The 17,414-nt window shown below is 33.2% G+C and overlaps 2 protein-coding genes across 2 annotated transcripts; one reads left to right on the top strand and one right to left on the bottom strand.

Moving 5' to 3' along the window:
- Positions 1-405: 405 nt before the first annotated feature.
- LOC143567511 (TATA-box-binding protein-like) lies at positions 406-5,914 on the bottom strand. The gene is made up of 9 exons (XM_077053916.1): positions 5,469-5,914; positions 2,508-2,579; positions 1,893-1,980; positions 1,745-1,816; positions 1,610-1,660; positions 1,432-1,476; positions 1,255-1,347; positions 795-900; positions 406-455 (listed from the first exon to the last, which is right to left on the bottom strand). Exons 1-9 carry the CDS (start codon positions 5,912-5,914, stop codon positions 406-408), a joined length of 1,023 nt encoding a protein of 340 aa, XP_076910031.1.
- A 1,565-nt stretch (positions 5,915-7,479) lies between these two features.
- Positions 7,480-8,637, top strand: LOC143567510 (uncharacterized). The gene is made up of 2 exons (XM_077053915.1): positions 7,480-7,864; positions 8,048-8,637. Exons 1-2 carry the CDS (start codon positions 7,480-7,482, stop codon positions 8,635-8,637), a joined length of 975 nt encoding a protein of 324 aa, XP_076910030.1.
- The last annotated feature ends 8,777 nt before the right edge of the window (positions 8,638-17,414 follow it).

The raw sequence follows: 17,414 nt of genomic DNA, 5'->3' as shown, positions 1-17,414 counted from the left end.
TCCAACCCAACTCTTTCATTAATGTAATTGAGAAACTATATGTAGCTTGAGTAGAAATAACAATTGAATAAGAAAATTAGATAACAATAAGATAATACTCTTGTTTATTAACAAACTAAGAATGAGAAACTATACGTAGCTTGAGTAGAAATAACAAAACTTTAATATACACATTCAACTTTTTGTTGAAAAAAATTGAAAATCGTCTTCAGTGTGTTTTGTTCTAGCATGGAATACACACAACGCCCAAATTATCAAATGGTAAAGGACAGAAGATGTGGATCTCGTTAACAAAAATCAATGCACAGCCAAAAGGATTAATTTTATAATCTCTAAACTATAATCTTCAAAACTATTTGATCCAAAATCAATATCTATCAATGTATGGCCAAAAAGATGTTCGCATTAGACTTCATTTCTCACGTCGATGTCCACCACAATTTCATGTATATCAGCTCTCATGAATCTGCACACTAAACAACAAATTGTCACGTAATTTGAGGCACGAACTAGTCATCTCATGTTTCCATGATATTTTTCTGCATCATTGCTTCTCTAATTTTACACATATTGGTCAAAAATAAAGTCAAGTTACAAAATATATGTTGATATGATGAGGACATACCATTGTAACTTTTTTCCTAAATTGAGTAAGGACAGGATATATGTTCTCGAATGCAGCAGAAGTTTCATCTCTGGCCTGAAAACGGTCAATTATAGAGTTAAAATCAGAACAAAAATAGATAAAAAGAACTGTTTAAGAATAAAAGCTTAAAGGAAGTGAAAATATCAACACACCTTGGCTCCCGTGAGAACAATTTTCCCCGAAACAAATATCAGAAGAACGATTTTTGGTTGTTTCATTCGATATACAAGACCAGGGAATAATTCGGGTTCATACTGTATGAAGAAACAGAAAGAACAAATAACAAATAATTATACTAACATAGAGGTGGCTTTTTCAGCCTATTTATAATCACGGGTTGTGTTTTAACGGGTCAGGCTGAAAGTCAAACGAAAGCCTATTTTTATGCAACATTCTAAAGCTTTTTATTCTAAGATTTTAATTGTTGAACTACTGAGAAATGCACAAGTATGATATTTGGTCAAAACTAGCACAATAAGTCAATAATTATTATTTGTTTTAAAAACAGGCGAAAAGTGCTAACGAGTCAACTCAACCTAGTCTGACTCGTTTCAACACAGACCCGTTTTGACGATGTTGCCAACTCTAGTAGAAGATTGTTAACTCACAGTTGAAAAGGCACCGTGATCATTAGCCAGTCCTTCAAGCCTAATGGGAAACTTTACATCACATGAACCAACAATATTCTGAATTTTGAAATCCTACAAAACACAACAGGTCGGGTTAAATGAATATAAAGCATACATTAATAAGAATAATGATGGAATTTACGAGAGAAAAGTTACCTTAAACTTGGCTGGGAATCCAAGTTTTTGAATAATCCGAGCAAACTGTAGAACCAGCAATCGCACAATTAGAACAAAATACAATGGTGATGATTTGATGAAACTAAATAGCTTCCATTCTCAGTTTATTTAATTCTAAGACTAAAAGTGCGAGACAAATTTAATAAAAAGAAGGAACCTTGCGAGCGGCCAGTTTGGACTGATGTTCACTCTTGGCTCCGGTACATACCTGCAGCAGTAAGGTCAAAATGGTCAAGACATGTTTGTTCCTATTCCTTAGTGATATACTCATACAATGCTAAACCAGACTCACCATTTTCCCAGTGCGAAAAATTAGAGCTGTTGTCTTGGGTTCTCGAATTCTCATTATTATTGCAGCGAATCGCTGAATAATAAATATAACAAATCCATGAAATCCAGTTTATAAAGGAAGCATTTTTCTATACACTATTATAGAATACCTTTGGATTGTATTCCGCATTGCGAGCATGCAATGCAATTTCCTTTAGATCAAGGGTACAATCCAGATTGACAGTAGACACAACATTCCTACAAGTATCAAGAAAACAAGTACATCAAAATTTACAAGTGCAAAACTAATAATATTACAGTATTGAAGAATGCAGATTAATAGATTTATATTTCTATTACATTATAATTTTTTTTTAACTTTCTATGCCTATTATGTGTGTGTGTGTGTGTAGGCATATATTACACTTTAGTGTCCTTTTTGTGCATGAATAAATCTCTTTCAGATCTAGCTTGCAATAAGTATTCAAAGTTGCAAGATTCTCGTTCGTACAAAATACACCGAAATTTTAAAGTGGATATTCATTAAAGTCCATACTTATATCGTGTTTATTGAACGACAAATTTTTTACTTCCCAGACATCCACCAACCCTGGGACTAATAAGGCCACATAAATCCCCAAAAATAACTAATAATATAACAGATTCTGAAGAAACAAATCAAGCACTCACAAAACATGATAAGTTATTATGAAAACATTAATGAAACGATTTGAAAAACTAGGTTTTCTATATATAATGTTAAAGGTAATAAGAAAACTACTTACTGAAGTGTCGGAACAATTCCGGACGGGTGCATAGAGAGATCAACTTGATCAGCCATTAATAATATACCCTTACTGTTTTAAACAAATTGAACGTTAATAAATTCATTCATTGAGTTTATTCAAGAGTTCGATTTTAGCAATTTAGGGTTCTTTAAGCTCAAGTAACAATATCAAATTAATTGACCTTTGATGGAGTATTAACGGCTACGATTAGATGATTGAATGAAGACTAAGATACGATCAACTTGCAAGGGGTTTAATAAGAGGCGTGAAATTTCGAATATGGTGACCTTTAATACCAACAGATGGGGTATATATAGGGCTTTGTGGCGGTGTTTGTATATTTAGAGTTCCCAAAATACCCTTTTGAGATTTACTGGTACTTGTCAAATAGAGGGTATGATTGTAAATTCGGTGATGTGATTGTATGATACTATGATTTATGATTTTGGGTTTTCAAAACTTGGGCTGACGATCTAGTTAGAATGTATATGGGCCGTTACATCAAGCTATGTAAAAGTAAGTTTAGCCGTTAGGGATTAGAATTTAGTGAAAGAATAAAATTATACGGACAACAAATCTTTTAAATCGGTTACTGGTAAAATTCACTGCATCGGGATTCATTCACCTCCGAACCGAGGAAAACCCTCACCTAGGGCCGACGCTCGGCGAACACTCGCACGAAGGCACGGCAGTGTGGTGAGATAAAACCCGTTAAGTCACCATAAAACCCGTTAAGTTCAAGGATCGAACTATTGATCATCTACCCACTTTGAATCTTAATCTCGATCACCAAGTTAAAAGTGAGATCGATATGAGGGATAATACCCATTTGAAGGGTTATTTTCCACTCTTTTTGCTAATGAAAAAGATAAAGTTCGCCTAGTTCGAGATTATTACGATAGAATTTATGATAATGTAGTTTGGAAGTGTAGAAGGAAAAATGCAGTTGCGTCCCCACAAGCTCCAAAGCTCTTTCTAATTGCATCTCATTGTTACAACAAGCTCATTTTTTCTTTTTCTCCTAATAGATGGACTAGGTCTAGAAGCAATTGTTCGGTAATTTGTAAGTGTTTTCTATGAAATGGCTCTTGCTTGACTTCTAAAATGTTACAATTCCATTTGTTATTAAGTATAATTGGATTCCTATCAAACTAAACTTTTATTTTTGGAAAGCAAAAATGAATCGGTTGTCTACGCTTGTGGCGAGCATTTGTTTACGTCATGTTTCTTCAGCGGCTTACTTTTGCAAATTGTGAGTAACTGGTATAAGATCCCCCCCCCCCCTTCCCCAACCTACCTCTCTTTCTCTCTCTCTCTATTTATGGTCATTATGGGCGGGATCTTCTTTTAATTCACAATTCTTGCAACTTCAGGCATCATAAACCATAAGGGTAAGGTGAAACATGACATTATTCTCGTATCGTATCGTTTTGGTGTATTTGGTGAAGGATAAATGATTTGGTCCATTCTCTGGAAAGTCGTTGGGGGTATGTGTGGATTAAAAACATATCGAAGTTTAAAAAGTTTATTATGAGACATCTCTTTGTTATAACTTGGTTGTTGATTTTGTCTCCTTGCATCTTGCTAGTGGGTTATAATAAATTTGTTGTTAAAAATAACAAATAAATAAAATAAAATAGTTAAGCTAGAGTCTATTGTTGCAAATTTTATAAAAAAGAAGATATATATTCTTTTAATTTTTTTGTTAAAATAAAGTCCTAAAATATTCTCTAAAGCATATAATCCATGTCTAACACCATCGGGACAACTTTAACTACCTTAAGATTAAATTTAAAACACAATTAATCGCCCACTAATCCGAACCAAGAAAAGGACACCTTTTCCTAGCCCTCATGTGAACCATTCAAACTAGCATAGCTGGCCACATGTTCTTAAAACACTCGATAAATAAGAAAAAGGCATGACAAGTGATTTCATCATCTTTGTTCCCTCTTATTTATGCTCTCTTTCCTTCCAAAAAACAGTAGCTAAACTCTTTTGATAAATCAACTTGAATGCAAAATCCATTGGTTGTTCTATCTTTTTAATTAAATACGTTTATCAATTTTTTTTTTTTGTTATTTTAAGTTTTTGTGGTTCACATGAAAAGCTCGAAGCAATAAGACTTTTAACAACTTATTCACATTTAATGACAAGATAATAGAGAGAGAAAGGAAACTATATTTATGTGGATTATCTGGATGAAGAATGGGCTGAAAATCATCTCTCTATCATGATCTTCTTGATGTAATTTAACTCGTTCGATAAATCAGGAGGAGCACAAAGGATTCCTGTTTACGTGAAAGCGGGCAATTCCGCACTAATCTAAACTAGGACTTGTCATTTCAAGTAAGTTTTCGCATTTCTAAAGGTAACCTTATTAATAAAGTGACAACAAGCACTTCAAAGTAAACTTTCTCCGTGGTTCCCTTGGACCAATTTACGATGTCTCCGTCGCTAACGTTCGTCAAGCAGATCATGTGGGTTGCCCTTCACAAATCGCCCTATATAAGCTCTTAATAGGTTGCTTCTAACTATCTTTATAATAAAAACTCTTCGGTTTAATTTTTGCTTTTATAAATGAATTCAAACTAGAATTAACAAATTGATTCAAATTCAAGTTTATTAAAATAAACTTAATTATAAGTAAAACAAGTAAACTATTCAAACCATGGAAATGAACTGGTGAGATGCCTTTTGATCCTTTTAAACGACAATCTAAAGCCCTGCAAATACCACAAGTGATGTAGTTGAAACTTCATGTACATCAATACAAGAGGAAATTGTTTCCACAAACGATACAACTTCAGCAATTAATAAAAACAAACTCGGGATACCAGTGAATAATAATAATAATAATAATAATAATAATAATAATAATAATAATAATAATAATAATAATAATAATGTTATTTTCCATAGCAACCGTAATTTTTTGAAAAGTGACAATTTCAGTACATAATCATGTCAGCAGAAGCCAAAATAGGTTGGCAAGCATAAACACAACTCAGTGAGTTATTCATAAACTCGTCGCCACCACCGCCGTACAGCTCACCGGAAAACCCACCTCCGGCACCAACAGCTTGTTGCGTAAAGGCCATGATCTCGTTGATAGACTGCAGCCGGTGACTGAGCTCTGCCACCTGAGCTCTCAGCACAGAGTTCTCAGCCTCCATGTTCATACAATGCTGTGTGGTCATGCTGATACTAGCCATGACTCGGTTATTCTCGTTCCTGAGTTGACTCAGCTGAGTCATGAGATCGTTCAGGTGCTTTTGCTTCCTCATTCTTGACCGCCTTGCTGATTCCCTGTTCGATATCATTCTTCTTCTTTTATTCATGTTCAGTTCTTCTTGAAGATCTGAATCACTAGACGACGTCGTTGTGCCACTAGTGGAACCCATGAAAGTGCAAAAAAAGCTTGAAATTGGTGATTTTAAGAGAGAATTTAGGGAAATTAGCGGAAGCCCAGATGGTAATTAAGCTTTAATTTGATTGTTTAATCGATTACAAGATCTGGTATCGTGTATAAATAAAGATCTGGCGGAATTTATTTATAGATGCAAAAACAGAGGAAGTAACATTAAGTTGAAATTGATGATTTTGAGTGAGAAATTGGAAAAATTAACGAGATCCCAGATGGTAATTAAGGTTTAATTTGACTATTTTATCGATTACAAGATATAATATTACGTATAAGCAAAGATCTAGAGAGATTTATTAATTGATGTGAAAACAGAGGAATAAGAGTTATTTTGAAATTGATGATTTTAAGAAATTGATTGGAGAAACTAAGAGGAATCCAGATGGTAATAAAGGTTTATTTTATTATTTGAATGATTGATATGATAATTTATATATGGGAAAAACAGAGGAAGAAGAAAGAATCATGAGATGTAATAAAACCAGTAGAGGAAGACAACTGAGAAAGATTGAACTAAATGAGTACAGCGCCAATAAGTGGAATTGATGATCCACCCAGAAACAAACAATTCACTAAGAATTGGAGACATTTATTCGAAACATTAAAGACCTTAAATTGAACATGAATGTTGGCTAAAGAGAAGTTAAAATGTGGGGTTAGGTGTAGAAGGTTGAATTTGCAGAGGAGATGCTGAAGAACATAGAACGGAGATGGAGAAAAGAACACAATGTTTTAGGAATTTATAAGGAGAAAAAGGACCAAATATATTCCATTGTATTTAATATTTCAATATGATTTTGGGGTTAAGCTTAACGCGTAATATTTAACCACACAATATCATAAATGAGGATCTCGATACACACAAGGAAACTCGTGAAACTAATGAGTAATTAGTAAAGTAATTGGGTTACTGAGAAGTATCAATTATGGTTGTATAAGCCGTATATGGCTAGGGTTATCAAAACGTGTCAAATGCACATATGTTAGTATGTTACCGTCCCTATTAATGACTCATAACTGTTTTAAAAAAAGTAATTGACTACATCTTAGATTTAGATAATTACAATGTGGAGGGAACCTTTAATATTTATGAAATAAACTAAACTAGATACAAACCTTAAAGAAACCTAATTCAAATACTAATACTTTCTAATTTGGTCAATACCTTTGTAAAGACTGATTACACATTTTTCTTTTATCTCATCGGGAAAATACGATCATATATGGGTCCAAATGTCCAATTGTATCCATAGGTATAAGAAGAAGCTTTATCACATTGAGATATTTTCATTTGATCATATTTCGAGTTTTGATAAGGACTGCAAATGTATACTTGACACCTCTTCTCAAGTTGTAGCATAGATGTTGATCATGCCCAACTTGCCTATGTCGTATCATAAACTAGTTTGTCTAAAAAAATAAGAGCATGAAACCGAGTCAGGAATGAGCAACGACATTTAGAACAGGGACACAGGCAAATGGTACTTCAACAATGAACATAGGGTTCATAGAAATGGTTAATACTCAATTCAAGGGTTCATAGAAATGGTTAATACTCATCTTTTATCTACCAAAAGTAATGCTTTTATTGTCCTTCAAGGGTTCATAGAAATGGTTAATACTCAATTCAATACCAAAGTTAAATGCATACGATCTGATAATGCTTTTGAATTGGGTTCTGGTACAAAACAAGCTGAATATTTTTTAAGTAAAGGCATAATTCACCAGACAAATTGTGTTGGTGTTCCTCAACAAAACGGACTTGTTGAGAGGAAATATAAACACTTACTAGAAACAGCTCGTGCTTTGCTATTTCAATACAATCTTCCACTCAATTTTTGGGGAGATTGTGTTCTCACAGCTACTCATCTTATTAATTTGTTTCCCACTGAACTTTTAGATGGGAAAACTCCTTATGAGACATTAAACGGTAAACAACCATCTTATAAGCATTTGAAATGTTTTGGTTGTTTATGTTATGCTTCCACACTTAAACAAGGAAGAAACAAGTTTCAACTTCATGCTATCCCATGTCTTTTTATCGGTTATCCCCTTGGCAAAAAGGGATAAAAGCTTTATAATCTTCATACTCGTTCTGTTTTTGTCTCAAAAGATGTGATTTTTTTTAAAACTCACTTTCTGTCTCTTAAACATATTGATCCATCTTACATATTTCCTCCTATTGATCATTTGTTTGATGATCTTTCCTCTCATATCTCTACTGATCTTTCTTCATCTTCCACATCTTCTTCTATTTCTCATTCTCATAATCCAATTTCTATCAATCCTTTTCATTCTATTTCTTCTTCTGATCAACTTATTCCTCCTTTTGATCCTCCTGATCGACGATCCTCAAGATCTACTCATCCTCCACCGTATTTGGCAGATTCTGTGTGCAATCATATATCCACTCTATCTACTGATTCTCAAAATCAGCCTTCCTCTTGCTTTCATACTCTTACTAATTTCTGTTTCTCCACTCTTTCTATCCCTTTTCATGAAGTGCCATTACAAAGTCAACAACTTGTTCATGCACTTGATACGATTCATGAACCAAGTTCTTACACAGAAGCTTCCAAACATCCTGCTTGGCAGGAAGCAATGCTTAAAGAATTTCAGGCTTTAGAAGCTAATCGTACTTGGCAGATAGTTGATCTTCCTCATGGTAAGAAACCTATTAATGTAAATGGGTTTACAAAGTGAAATATCATGCTGATGGAACAGTAGAACGATGTAAAGCTCGATTGGTAGTTCGTGGTGATACTCAAAAAACCGGCATTGACTATACAGAAACTTTTTCCCATGTTATTAAAATGACTACAATCCGTAGTCTTATTGCAATTGCAACAAAAATGAAATGGCAACTTTGTCAATTGGATGTGAATAAGGTTTCTCCATGGGGATCTTGATGAAGAAATTTATATGCAACCTCCTCCGGGTATGAATATTTCCTCTTCTCAATGCCTCCGTCTTAGAAAGTCACTTTATGGTCTCAAACAAGCATCTCGCCAATGGTATGACAAGTTATCTAATGGCCTTAAATCAAGAGGTTATGTTCGGTCTTCCAACGATTATTCTCTATTTTTCAAAACTATGGGAAAATCGGTGGTGTATGTGGCTGTTTACGTTGACAATATCTTGCTTGCTGGTAATGATTCTGACGAGATTAGTAATTTGAAGTCTTTTCTTGATTCAACATTTAAAATCAAGGATTTGGGACTTATCAATTATTTTCTTGGTATTGAGGTGTTACAATATTCACATAGTCTTATTACGACTCAAAGAAAATTTGCAAAAGATATGATGTCTGAATTTCTCCCTGTCACTACTACTTCAGTTTCTTGTCCATTGCCTCCAAATTTACAGCTTAAAACTACTGATGGGCTGCCCTTTTCTGATCCTCTGAAGTACAGACGTCTTGTGGGAAAATTGAATTATCTAACTTACACAAGACCTGATTTATCTTTTGCAGTCCAGTTTTTAAGCCAATTATGCAAGATCCTCGTTTGCCACACTGGGATGCTGCTTTACACACTTTGGCTTATGTCCATGGTACATATTCTCAAGGGTTATTTTTTAATGATACTGCCAAGTTTGATCTCACAGCTTTTTGTGATTTTGACTGGGCTTCTTGTCCAAATATTCGACGATCTGTTAGTGGCTATTACATATCTCTAGGTGGTAGTCCAATCTCTTGGAAATCCAAAAAACAAACTACCATATCCCTTAGTTCCGCAGAAGTAGAGTACAGGTCTCTTCGAAGAGTTACGACTGAATTAACATGGCTCACACGCTTGCTACATGATTTTCAAGTCCCACAAGTTTCACCTATTCCTGTAAAGTGTGATATCCAAGCAACGATTCATATCGCCAAAAACCCGGTATTTCATGAGCGTACTAAGCATATCGAACTTGATTGTCATTTTGTTCGTGAGAAACTACAAGATGATGCATACTCCTTCAACCGATAAGCTTGCTGACATATTAACAAATAGTCTTTCTCATCCACAACGTCATCATATACTTTCCAAGTTGGGTGTTTTACAACCTCCAACTTGAGGGGGGTGTTGACATAATTACCCTTGCCATAGGTAGTTAGTGTATTTTAATCTGTTATGTATTTTGTTTGAGTTAGTTAGCAGGTTAGTTAAATTTTTCTTTGTATATAATACTTTGTAATTGGTTGAGTTAGGTAATAAAAAAATGAATCATTTTTCACATCTCTTCTCTCTCAAAAACAAGAATTACAAAAGGAACCGCATTCCATTAAAAAAAACACAAAATCATTCTTCCACACCCCATACTTTTTTTTTTCATCCCATTAACTATTCACCCTAGTTTATTGACACCACCAACCGGCCACCTCCTTGCCACCACCACCATCCTTGTTATTGTCTCCACCACCACCACCACCACCACCATTGTCATTGCCGCCACCACCTTCATCACAACCATCGTCTCCACCACCATATCCACCACCCAAAACCATCTTCAGCGCCACCACAACCGGCACCATCACCCTCATTACAAAGGAAAAACTATTCTGATAGTTTTCTTTATATTAATTTAAGGTAGGACCATAGGGTATTGTTGTCATTTTTATTTCATTTATTCGTTTTTTCTTGCCCACCAAACACAAGGTAATGATCTATTTCATTCTAACATGTTAACCAAAGAAGAAAATGAAATTGTTATGATTCATTTCATTCTCTTGTTCACTTTATACCAAAAAATCCCTTAGTTCAATGTGATCGCATGGAATATAAACTGTTATATGTGTGTGTAAATTCAAATTTTGCATTTGCAAGAACAGGCTATGTTTACAGATTCATAGATAAAATCAGTAGACAAAATATGGATAAAATAATAATTATATGATATATTCCTTTATTCTCTGTCTAGCATATCTTTTGAAAAAAAAAAGAGAAACAAATAAGATTTATTCACACGTTTTCTCTAGTTTTGTTTTCTTTTCAACCTTTTATTATGTTACAAGCATCTTTTTGATAAAAACAATAAATTGTAAAGTTAAAACATACGTAATTTCTGGTGGAAAAACATTTAGAATCTTGGAATTAATAAAGTAAAAATGGAGATCGGACAAGTGGGGTTTGGAAGGCATAGCCTCCCAACGGTCTATAACCATGTAGATCTAGCTAGGTATCAATATTTATTTAAATATTTCAAATTTTTATTGATATTGAAAATAAAATATATTTTGCTTAACATTCCATCTCAGTCCATCAAAATCTCGCTCCCTCCCTCTTTCTCACATACGCATATTAGGGAGTTTTGGCGTGACCATCCTAATATAAAAGAAATATTTTTGGTATCAAGATGGGTGGGGCGGTATTATCACCGTTATCGAACCCACACCAATCCCATTCCAAACATATTCCATCTGAATCCATCAAAATCTTTCTCACTTGTCTCTCTCTCTCTCTCTCTCTCTCACGTACATTTAGAAGCTTTGGTGTGGCCATCCTAGTATGAAAGAAATATTTTTGGTACTGAGATGGGTGGTGAGTTGGTATTCTCGTCGTTATTGAACCCGCGCCAATCCAATTCCAAACCTACTTCGTGCACTCTATTAATAAAAAATAATAACTTGTTAAGACGTACTCTGATTTATTAATTTTTTAAACTCATCACATTCTGATGTAATTGATTTATAAAAATTATTATGATTTCATATTTGTGTCACTTTATGTATTTAAATTATGGTAAATGTATATTTGTATTTGTGTCACATTACAACTTCATATTTATATCACGTTAGTATTACTAAAACAAAACACAACCAACATTCATCGTCTCTTTTGGTTTCATTTTTCAACTTTGTTCCCTCAGCTATACTTTGCAATCATCTTTGATTACATATTTTTTCGGACTACCATCACACCGTCTTTCAGCCACTACAAAACCATAATTTCATTTACTAAAATTTAAAACACAACTCTCCAAGGTCAACTCGATTGTAAAAAAAAATAAGCTGAAAATTGAAACTCATTTTAAGAGGCCCCAAATTTCTAAGACTTGATTAAGTTTGACCACCACTTAATTGTGAAACAACCCCGTATTTTTATCTTAGAAAATTTTGAAATACAAACTCTAAAGCACTTTGTATTCTTAAAAAAATTACAAATTTTATGATCTTGAAAACCATTAGATTAATATATACTTTAAAAATAAATATCATGAAAAGATAAATAATAAAAGAATTTCCGGGATGCCACCACTAGAGATATATTTTTAACGACTAAACGTTTTATTTTATAGCGATTGAACTATTGACATCATACTCTACACCCTAATAACTTCATTAAAACGGAAACGGGTTGTTATATTTTTATTTAACAATTATATATATATATATATATAAGATTTAAAATATTTGATAACAATAAAAAAAACTTTTTCAAACAAAAAAAACAAAGAAAGAAACAAACAATTGATGAAAGTTAGATGAAAAAAAGTAAATGAATAGAGTTAGAGGGTATATTTATAGGCAGGAGATATGGGGGCCCAGATTTGTATGTGTTGATTCAGAGATTGGGCGGTGGTCTCCAACATGGGGGTCCGAGCTCAAAAGTACGGACTGTCCAAACCCACCTTTCCTGCATGTGCAAACTATAAACTTTATGCATAACAAAAGTTCATATATATATATATATATATACTATCTTATAATACATATAGAGAGGAAGGGTAATTTTACTAAAAACTCTTAAAATTAAGAGTTTACAACTTATAATGCTTGAATTACAACCATTTGTTGGCTAAAACACAAAGCCCCTCTCGCGCATGTATCTTCAATTCAAAATTAAAAATCATTCATTTTTCTTGAAACCTCTTCTCTCTCTCTCTCTTGAACTCTAATCCTTGACGATGATGGCCAGACCATCACAAGCAGCGTCGGCGAAAGTGGTTTTGTATCAAGTAGCACGGAGCTCTCTCCATCGACCGACCTATTATTTTGGTAAGACTGAGAATTTGTAATCTTTTATCCCTTATTTAAACACCTATAGATTTTGTTTTGGAGGAACCAACAAATTAAGGATTAAGCAGATTAATTGAAGGTCGGCACTTGCATTCCTAACTCTAAAGCAGATTATCTATTCGAAATCTGGAAATTAACCTGATGAAACCCAGATCTAATATCTGCTATTTGTATTACAGGTTTTAGTTTCTTCACCATGTTGTTATTCTGTTACTGTCACTGTTCTTTGTTTTAATTAGTCCTTTCGTTTCAGGTTCTAATTCCAAATTTCTGCAACTTCATGACATATCTTAATCATCCTCACATCCATGAACCAAGGAACTCACTTTTGTTTCTTAATTAGCTTTCTGCATCGCATCCTTTGGTTAATTACTTAAATTGATATGGATGTAATTTATGGTTATTTATGTGAAGTTGTTTAATATTCATGGCGCTATCTCTGTTTTGCACTATTTGGATGATTGTTGTTATTCTTGAATGCCCTATTTACCGATTCAGGTATGGTGTTCGAAAGTGTATTATCAGAGGGAACAAACAACAGAATTCGTATTTCGATTTTACCAAGATAAATTCCTCATTGGTCTACATATATTGATCGTGTTCAGGTAGAATTTTTCTTGATCTCTATTTTATATCTAATTCTATTGAAAAACCAGAGCTGAGCTTTTGTTAACTAAAACAGATGAGAAGGTTGAATCGCTCTTCTGGTGATGTAAGAGCCTATGGCTGAGTGCAAATAAGAAGAAATTATGTTGTGTTTAGGTCAGCTGAGGTTTTTAAGTTCTATTTTGAAAAGATGATATGTATGGTTATTTGTGTCATATCTTTTGGACATGCTCCAGGATAAAAATTGAAACTATTTGCACAGTTTCACTTGTGAATAAGGTTTATATATTGATGATTCATTTATAGAAAAAGGACATTAATTTAATTTTTGTATTGTTTACGTGATTTTTTTTTTTTTTTTTTTTTTTTTGCGGATAGGGGTCCTGAAGATGAGGCTGCAACTAATTCAGATTATCAACATGATGAAGATTGTGGGACTTTGGTTGAAAAATGTCCATGGATATTTGATGGGTTTCAATATATGATTAAGGTACATTTTGTGCATTGAAATAAAAAATGTCGGTTAATCTTAGATAGGCATGTAAAAGAACATAATCGTGTTTTAGATTATCTGGAGGCACCCTAACTCAGTTTGTAAATGAGCTCGAGTTCAATTAATCAAGTTTAGTCCCAAGGTATTGAAACCCAAAAAGATGTTGGCCAAACTTAAACGAGATATGATAGCTTCTTTATGTTCTTAAAAAGAAAAGACCACTCTCAACTCTCGCTTCAAGCAGTGCGCTGACTTGGTTACTGATTTTAATAAAATGACTTGGTTACATATTTGTATTAAACTTGTGATTCAACCCGAACAGAACCAACATTGCTAATATAATGGGTTTTTAGATCCCGCCGCATCGCACGAGTTTTGTATTAGGTTAAAGCAGGTGCATGTAGTAAATTCATGAGTTTAGGTGTAAGAAAAAATGCCTGCAACTATTCATTTTCTTTCTATAAACTTAATATCATTATTATTAATGTTATCCTTATTACTATTACGCTTATTTAAATATATTGAATTCTATCAAGCTTTCCTCCTATATTTAATAAGAGAAAGTAAAAATGATATTTTGGATATCTATCGTTCTCACTAAACCAGTTGATTTAAGTTTCTGTACTCACTATTTAATAGATAATTGCGTGCATATTGCGATGACGAGGGTGCATCGCTGCACTTGATGCGATGTCTTTCCTGATGCGCCAATATTCCGCTGATTTTTCAAAATGCGCATGTTAATTTTGCGCTACGTTGCACACATTTTGTCAGTTTAGGGGTCTTTTGAAATTTTATAAGGGGGCATAGTTTTTAATGGATAAATAGGCTGCATGTTTATTTTAGGTGGTTTAAGGGTATGCAATATACAAGGAAACTGTAAGTTGGCGTTGCTTGTTTACAATTGAGCTATTTTCAATCGGAATAACGTCTATTTTCTTGAAACTATATACCTAACGTCCCAAACCTTGCTAAAATCTAACAGTTTTTTTTCTTTGCAGTATTATTATTTTATCGACTCATGGGCAGGAAAATGCACACTTTAGTCGCATGTTAACATGGTGCACTTTCATTTTCTTTAGTATAATAATTTTCATTTATCATTGTTTTTTGTTTAAACTTTTATATTCTCTTATGTAGACCATCATTGCTAAAAAAGTTGTTTCGAAGCTTACCATTTTTGACATAACCAAACATATTTGTGATGCCGTGCAAGCTAAGGCAGAGCAAGGTGTGTTTTTTCTTAAAACTTATAAATTTCTAATAATAATAATGATGATAATAGACGAGATGCTTTGACAGTAGCTCAAATCTGCCAAACTTAAAATGGCAAAGCTGCCAAACACAATTGGATGATTCTTTTCCTATTAATTGGAGTCTATTACATTAATGTTTGTTTTTCTGTTTCTCTTTGGTTCAGGCAGATGGTGCTTTGGTCGGCTTGAAATTGGTTTCAGGAGAATTGGATAGGGGTGGAAACGGGCTTTTGTGACAGAAAAGGGAACCGATACCTGAGTTGGCAGTTTGGTTTCAGTCAAGTTTTTATTGATTAAAAGCTAAGGAGACATATTGTAAAAGGTAACTAATATTACCAAAACACCCTTCATTTATAAAATTGTAAAAGTTTGTTCCTTTTATGTGAACGTTAAAGTCAAAACTGAACTTGAAGCTTGCTTGATCTCAATAAGTCAACTCAGATAAAAAATTATTTATATTGTGAATTCAACTATTACACTTCCATTTTGTTTAAGTTTCTGAACAACCATTCAAGTAATCTTCGAATTTATGGCTATTTTGTTAGTTGTTCTTTCAAAAGTGGTATTGACTTTCAAGAACTCCTTGGTATTAAATATATAGTGATATATTAACTTTCCCGTATGTATTATCCTTACATCTATTTTAAACTTTTGAATTTGTCATTGTTTTAAATGACGTTTTTGAACTTTGAAAGTCAAACAAGAATTTGAAATTAAAATATGTGTTGCATATGCAAAGATTTTGATTTTTTTTCAACAAGTCATATTAGCAAGTGAAATGGCAATTTTTTTTGTCTTTGCATATTGTTAGTTAACGTCATATTAGCGGGTCAAACCTATTTGATCTCCATCTTAGTCTTTTTTGTATGTGTGTCTGTACTCAATGTTTTAAAAACCGGTAAATACGGGCCGACTAAACCGGTTGAACCAGATTCTGGGTAATGGTTCGAAAGGTTCTGGATTAAATTTGGTTTTACCGGACAAGACCAAAAACCGTTTAACTACAATTTTTGAAACATATGTGACAATACTTTATCCCCCTTATTTTGTAATATGAGTATGGAATTGATATAATATTTTAATTAAAAAAATCACAGTTTACAATTTTGGTTCATTACTTTTTGTTTCTGCTGGTTTCTGCAGATTTTATGCATTTACAGCTTTTGTTTTTAAGCAAATTTTATTACTATAGATTTTTGTTTGTGCAGTTTAAAGTATATTTTATTATTCATGAATAGTTTGATTTGGCTAAGAAGAGGTTTCTCGAGATTCTGAAAGCTTTGGAGAGAATGTCTAACATGAACCGCAAAGGTATACGCGTTTGTTTATATATTTAGTTTGAGATTTGAGATGGTACAAAGTTTAACAAGCTTTGAATGTGATTCACATTTTTTGTGTTACTTTTGTAAATTTCAGGTACACATGCTAAAAAGGTATTGATTTGGTTCTGGTCAAACGGTTTTAAGAATGTATCAATTTGGTTCGTGTCATAAGGGACCATTTTAAAAAGGTGTCTCAACGAGCATTTTAAAATGGTATCGATTTTGTTTGGGTTCAAACTTGTCATTTTATAAAGGTGGTTGTTTGGTTTAGGTCAAAATAGGCTTTTTAAAAAGGTACCGACTTGGTTTAGGTCAATAGGCTAATTGATCTTCAATAGTTTGTTAGGTTTCTTTTTGTTACATGGTTGTTTAGTTGTTATAATCATCCTCTTACAAATCGTTATCATTTTTCTTTCATCATCACTAAGAGACTTTTTTATGTTTTAGGTTTTTCATTCAAAAAGGATGTAGAAACAAAGAAGGCCATGAAAAGGTACAATAGAAGGTCATGCAAGAAAGGTCACAATAGAAGGCCACGAAATGGTTAAAGTCATAATAGTAGTTTGACGTGTTCATTTATATTGTATTTTGTTAAGTGTTACAATGGTTGTTTTTTGAATGCTTTATGATTTAAAATAATGAACATTATGAAGATTCGATATGCTTATAAGCAATGCTTTTTATATTCAGAGGCATAATTGGTATTTTGGTAGTTTTAAATTGTCGTAGCATGCAAAGTTTGATATTACAATTTGTTTTGTATTGTACTATTTACAGAGTTGTTTTGTATTCAGGGTAAACTA

This window comes from Bidens hawaiensis, unplaced genomic scaffold, assembly GCF_021521415.1.
Source record: "Bidens hawaiensis isolate Kalapana, Puna unplaced genomic scaffold, B.hawaiensis_p1.1 tig00023415_1, whole genome shotgun sequence".
In the NCBI taxonomy this organism is placed as follows: Eukaryota; Viridiplantae; Streptophyta; class Magnoliopsida; order Asterales; family Asteraceae; genus Bidens; species Bidens hawaiensis.
This window is presented reverse-complemented; position numbering and strand designations above follow the sequence as displayed.

What these genes read in the sequence shown, in the direction of transcription:
- LOC143567511 (XM_077053916.1), bottom strand. Translation starts at nt 5,914, where the DNA reads ATGGGTTCCACTAGTGGCACAACGACGTCGTCTAGTGATTCAGATCTT. An exon ending in ATGCGGAATACAATCCAAAG is followed by an intron (nt 1,817 to 1,892) that starts GTATTCTATAAT and finishes TTTATTATTCAG; the next exon opens with CGATTCGCTGCAATAATAAT. An exon ending in TTTTTCGCACTGGGAAAATG is followed by an intron (nt 1,661 to 1,744) that starts GTGAGTCTGGTT and finishes TTACTGCTGCAG; the next exon opens with GTATGTACCGGAGCCAAGAG.
- LOC143567510 (XM_077053915.1), top strand. Translation starts at nt 7,480, where the DNA reads ATGGTTAATACTCATCTTTTATCTACCAAAAGTAATGCTTTTATTGTC. An exon ending in TCCTTATGAGACATTAAACG is followed by an intron (nt 7,865 to 8,047) that starts GTAAACAACCAT and finishes TTGTCTCAAAAG; the next exon opens with ATGTGATTTTTTTTAAAACT.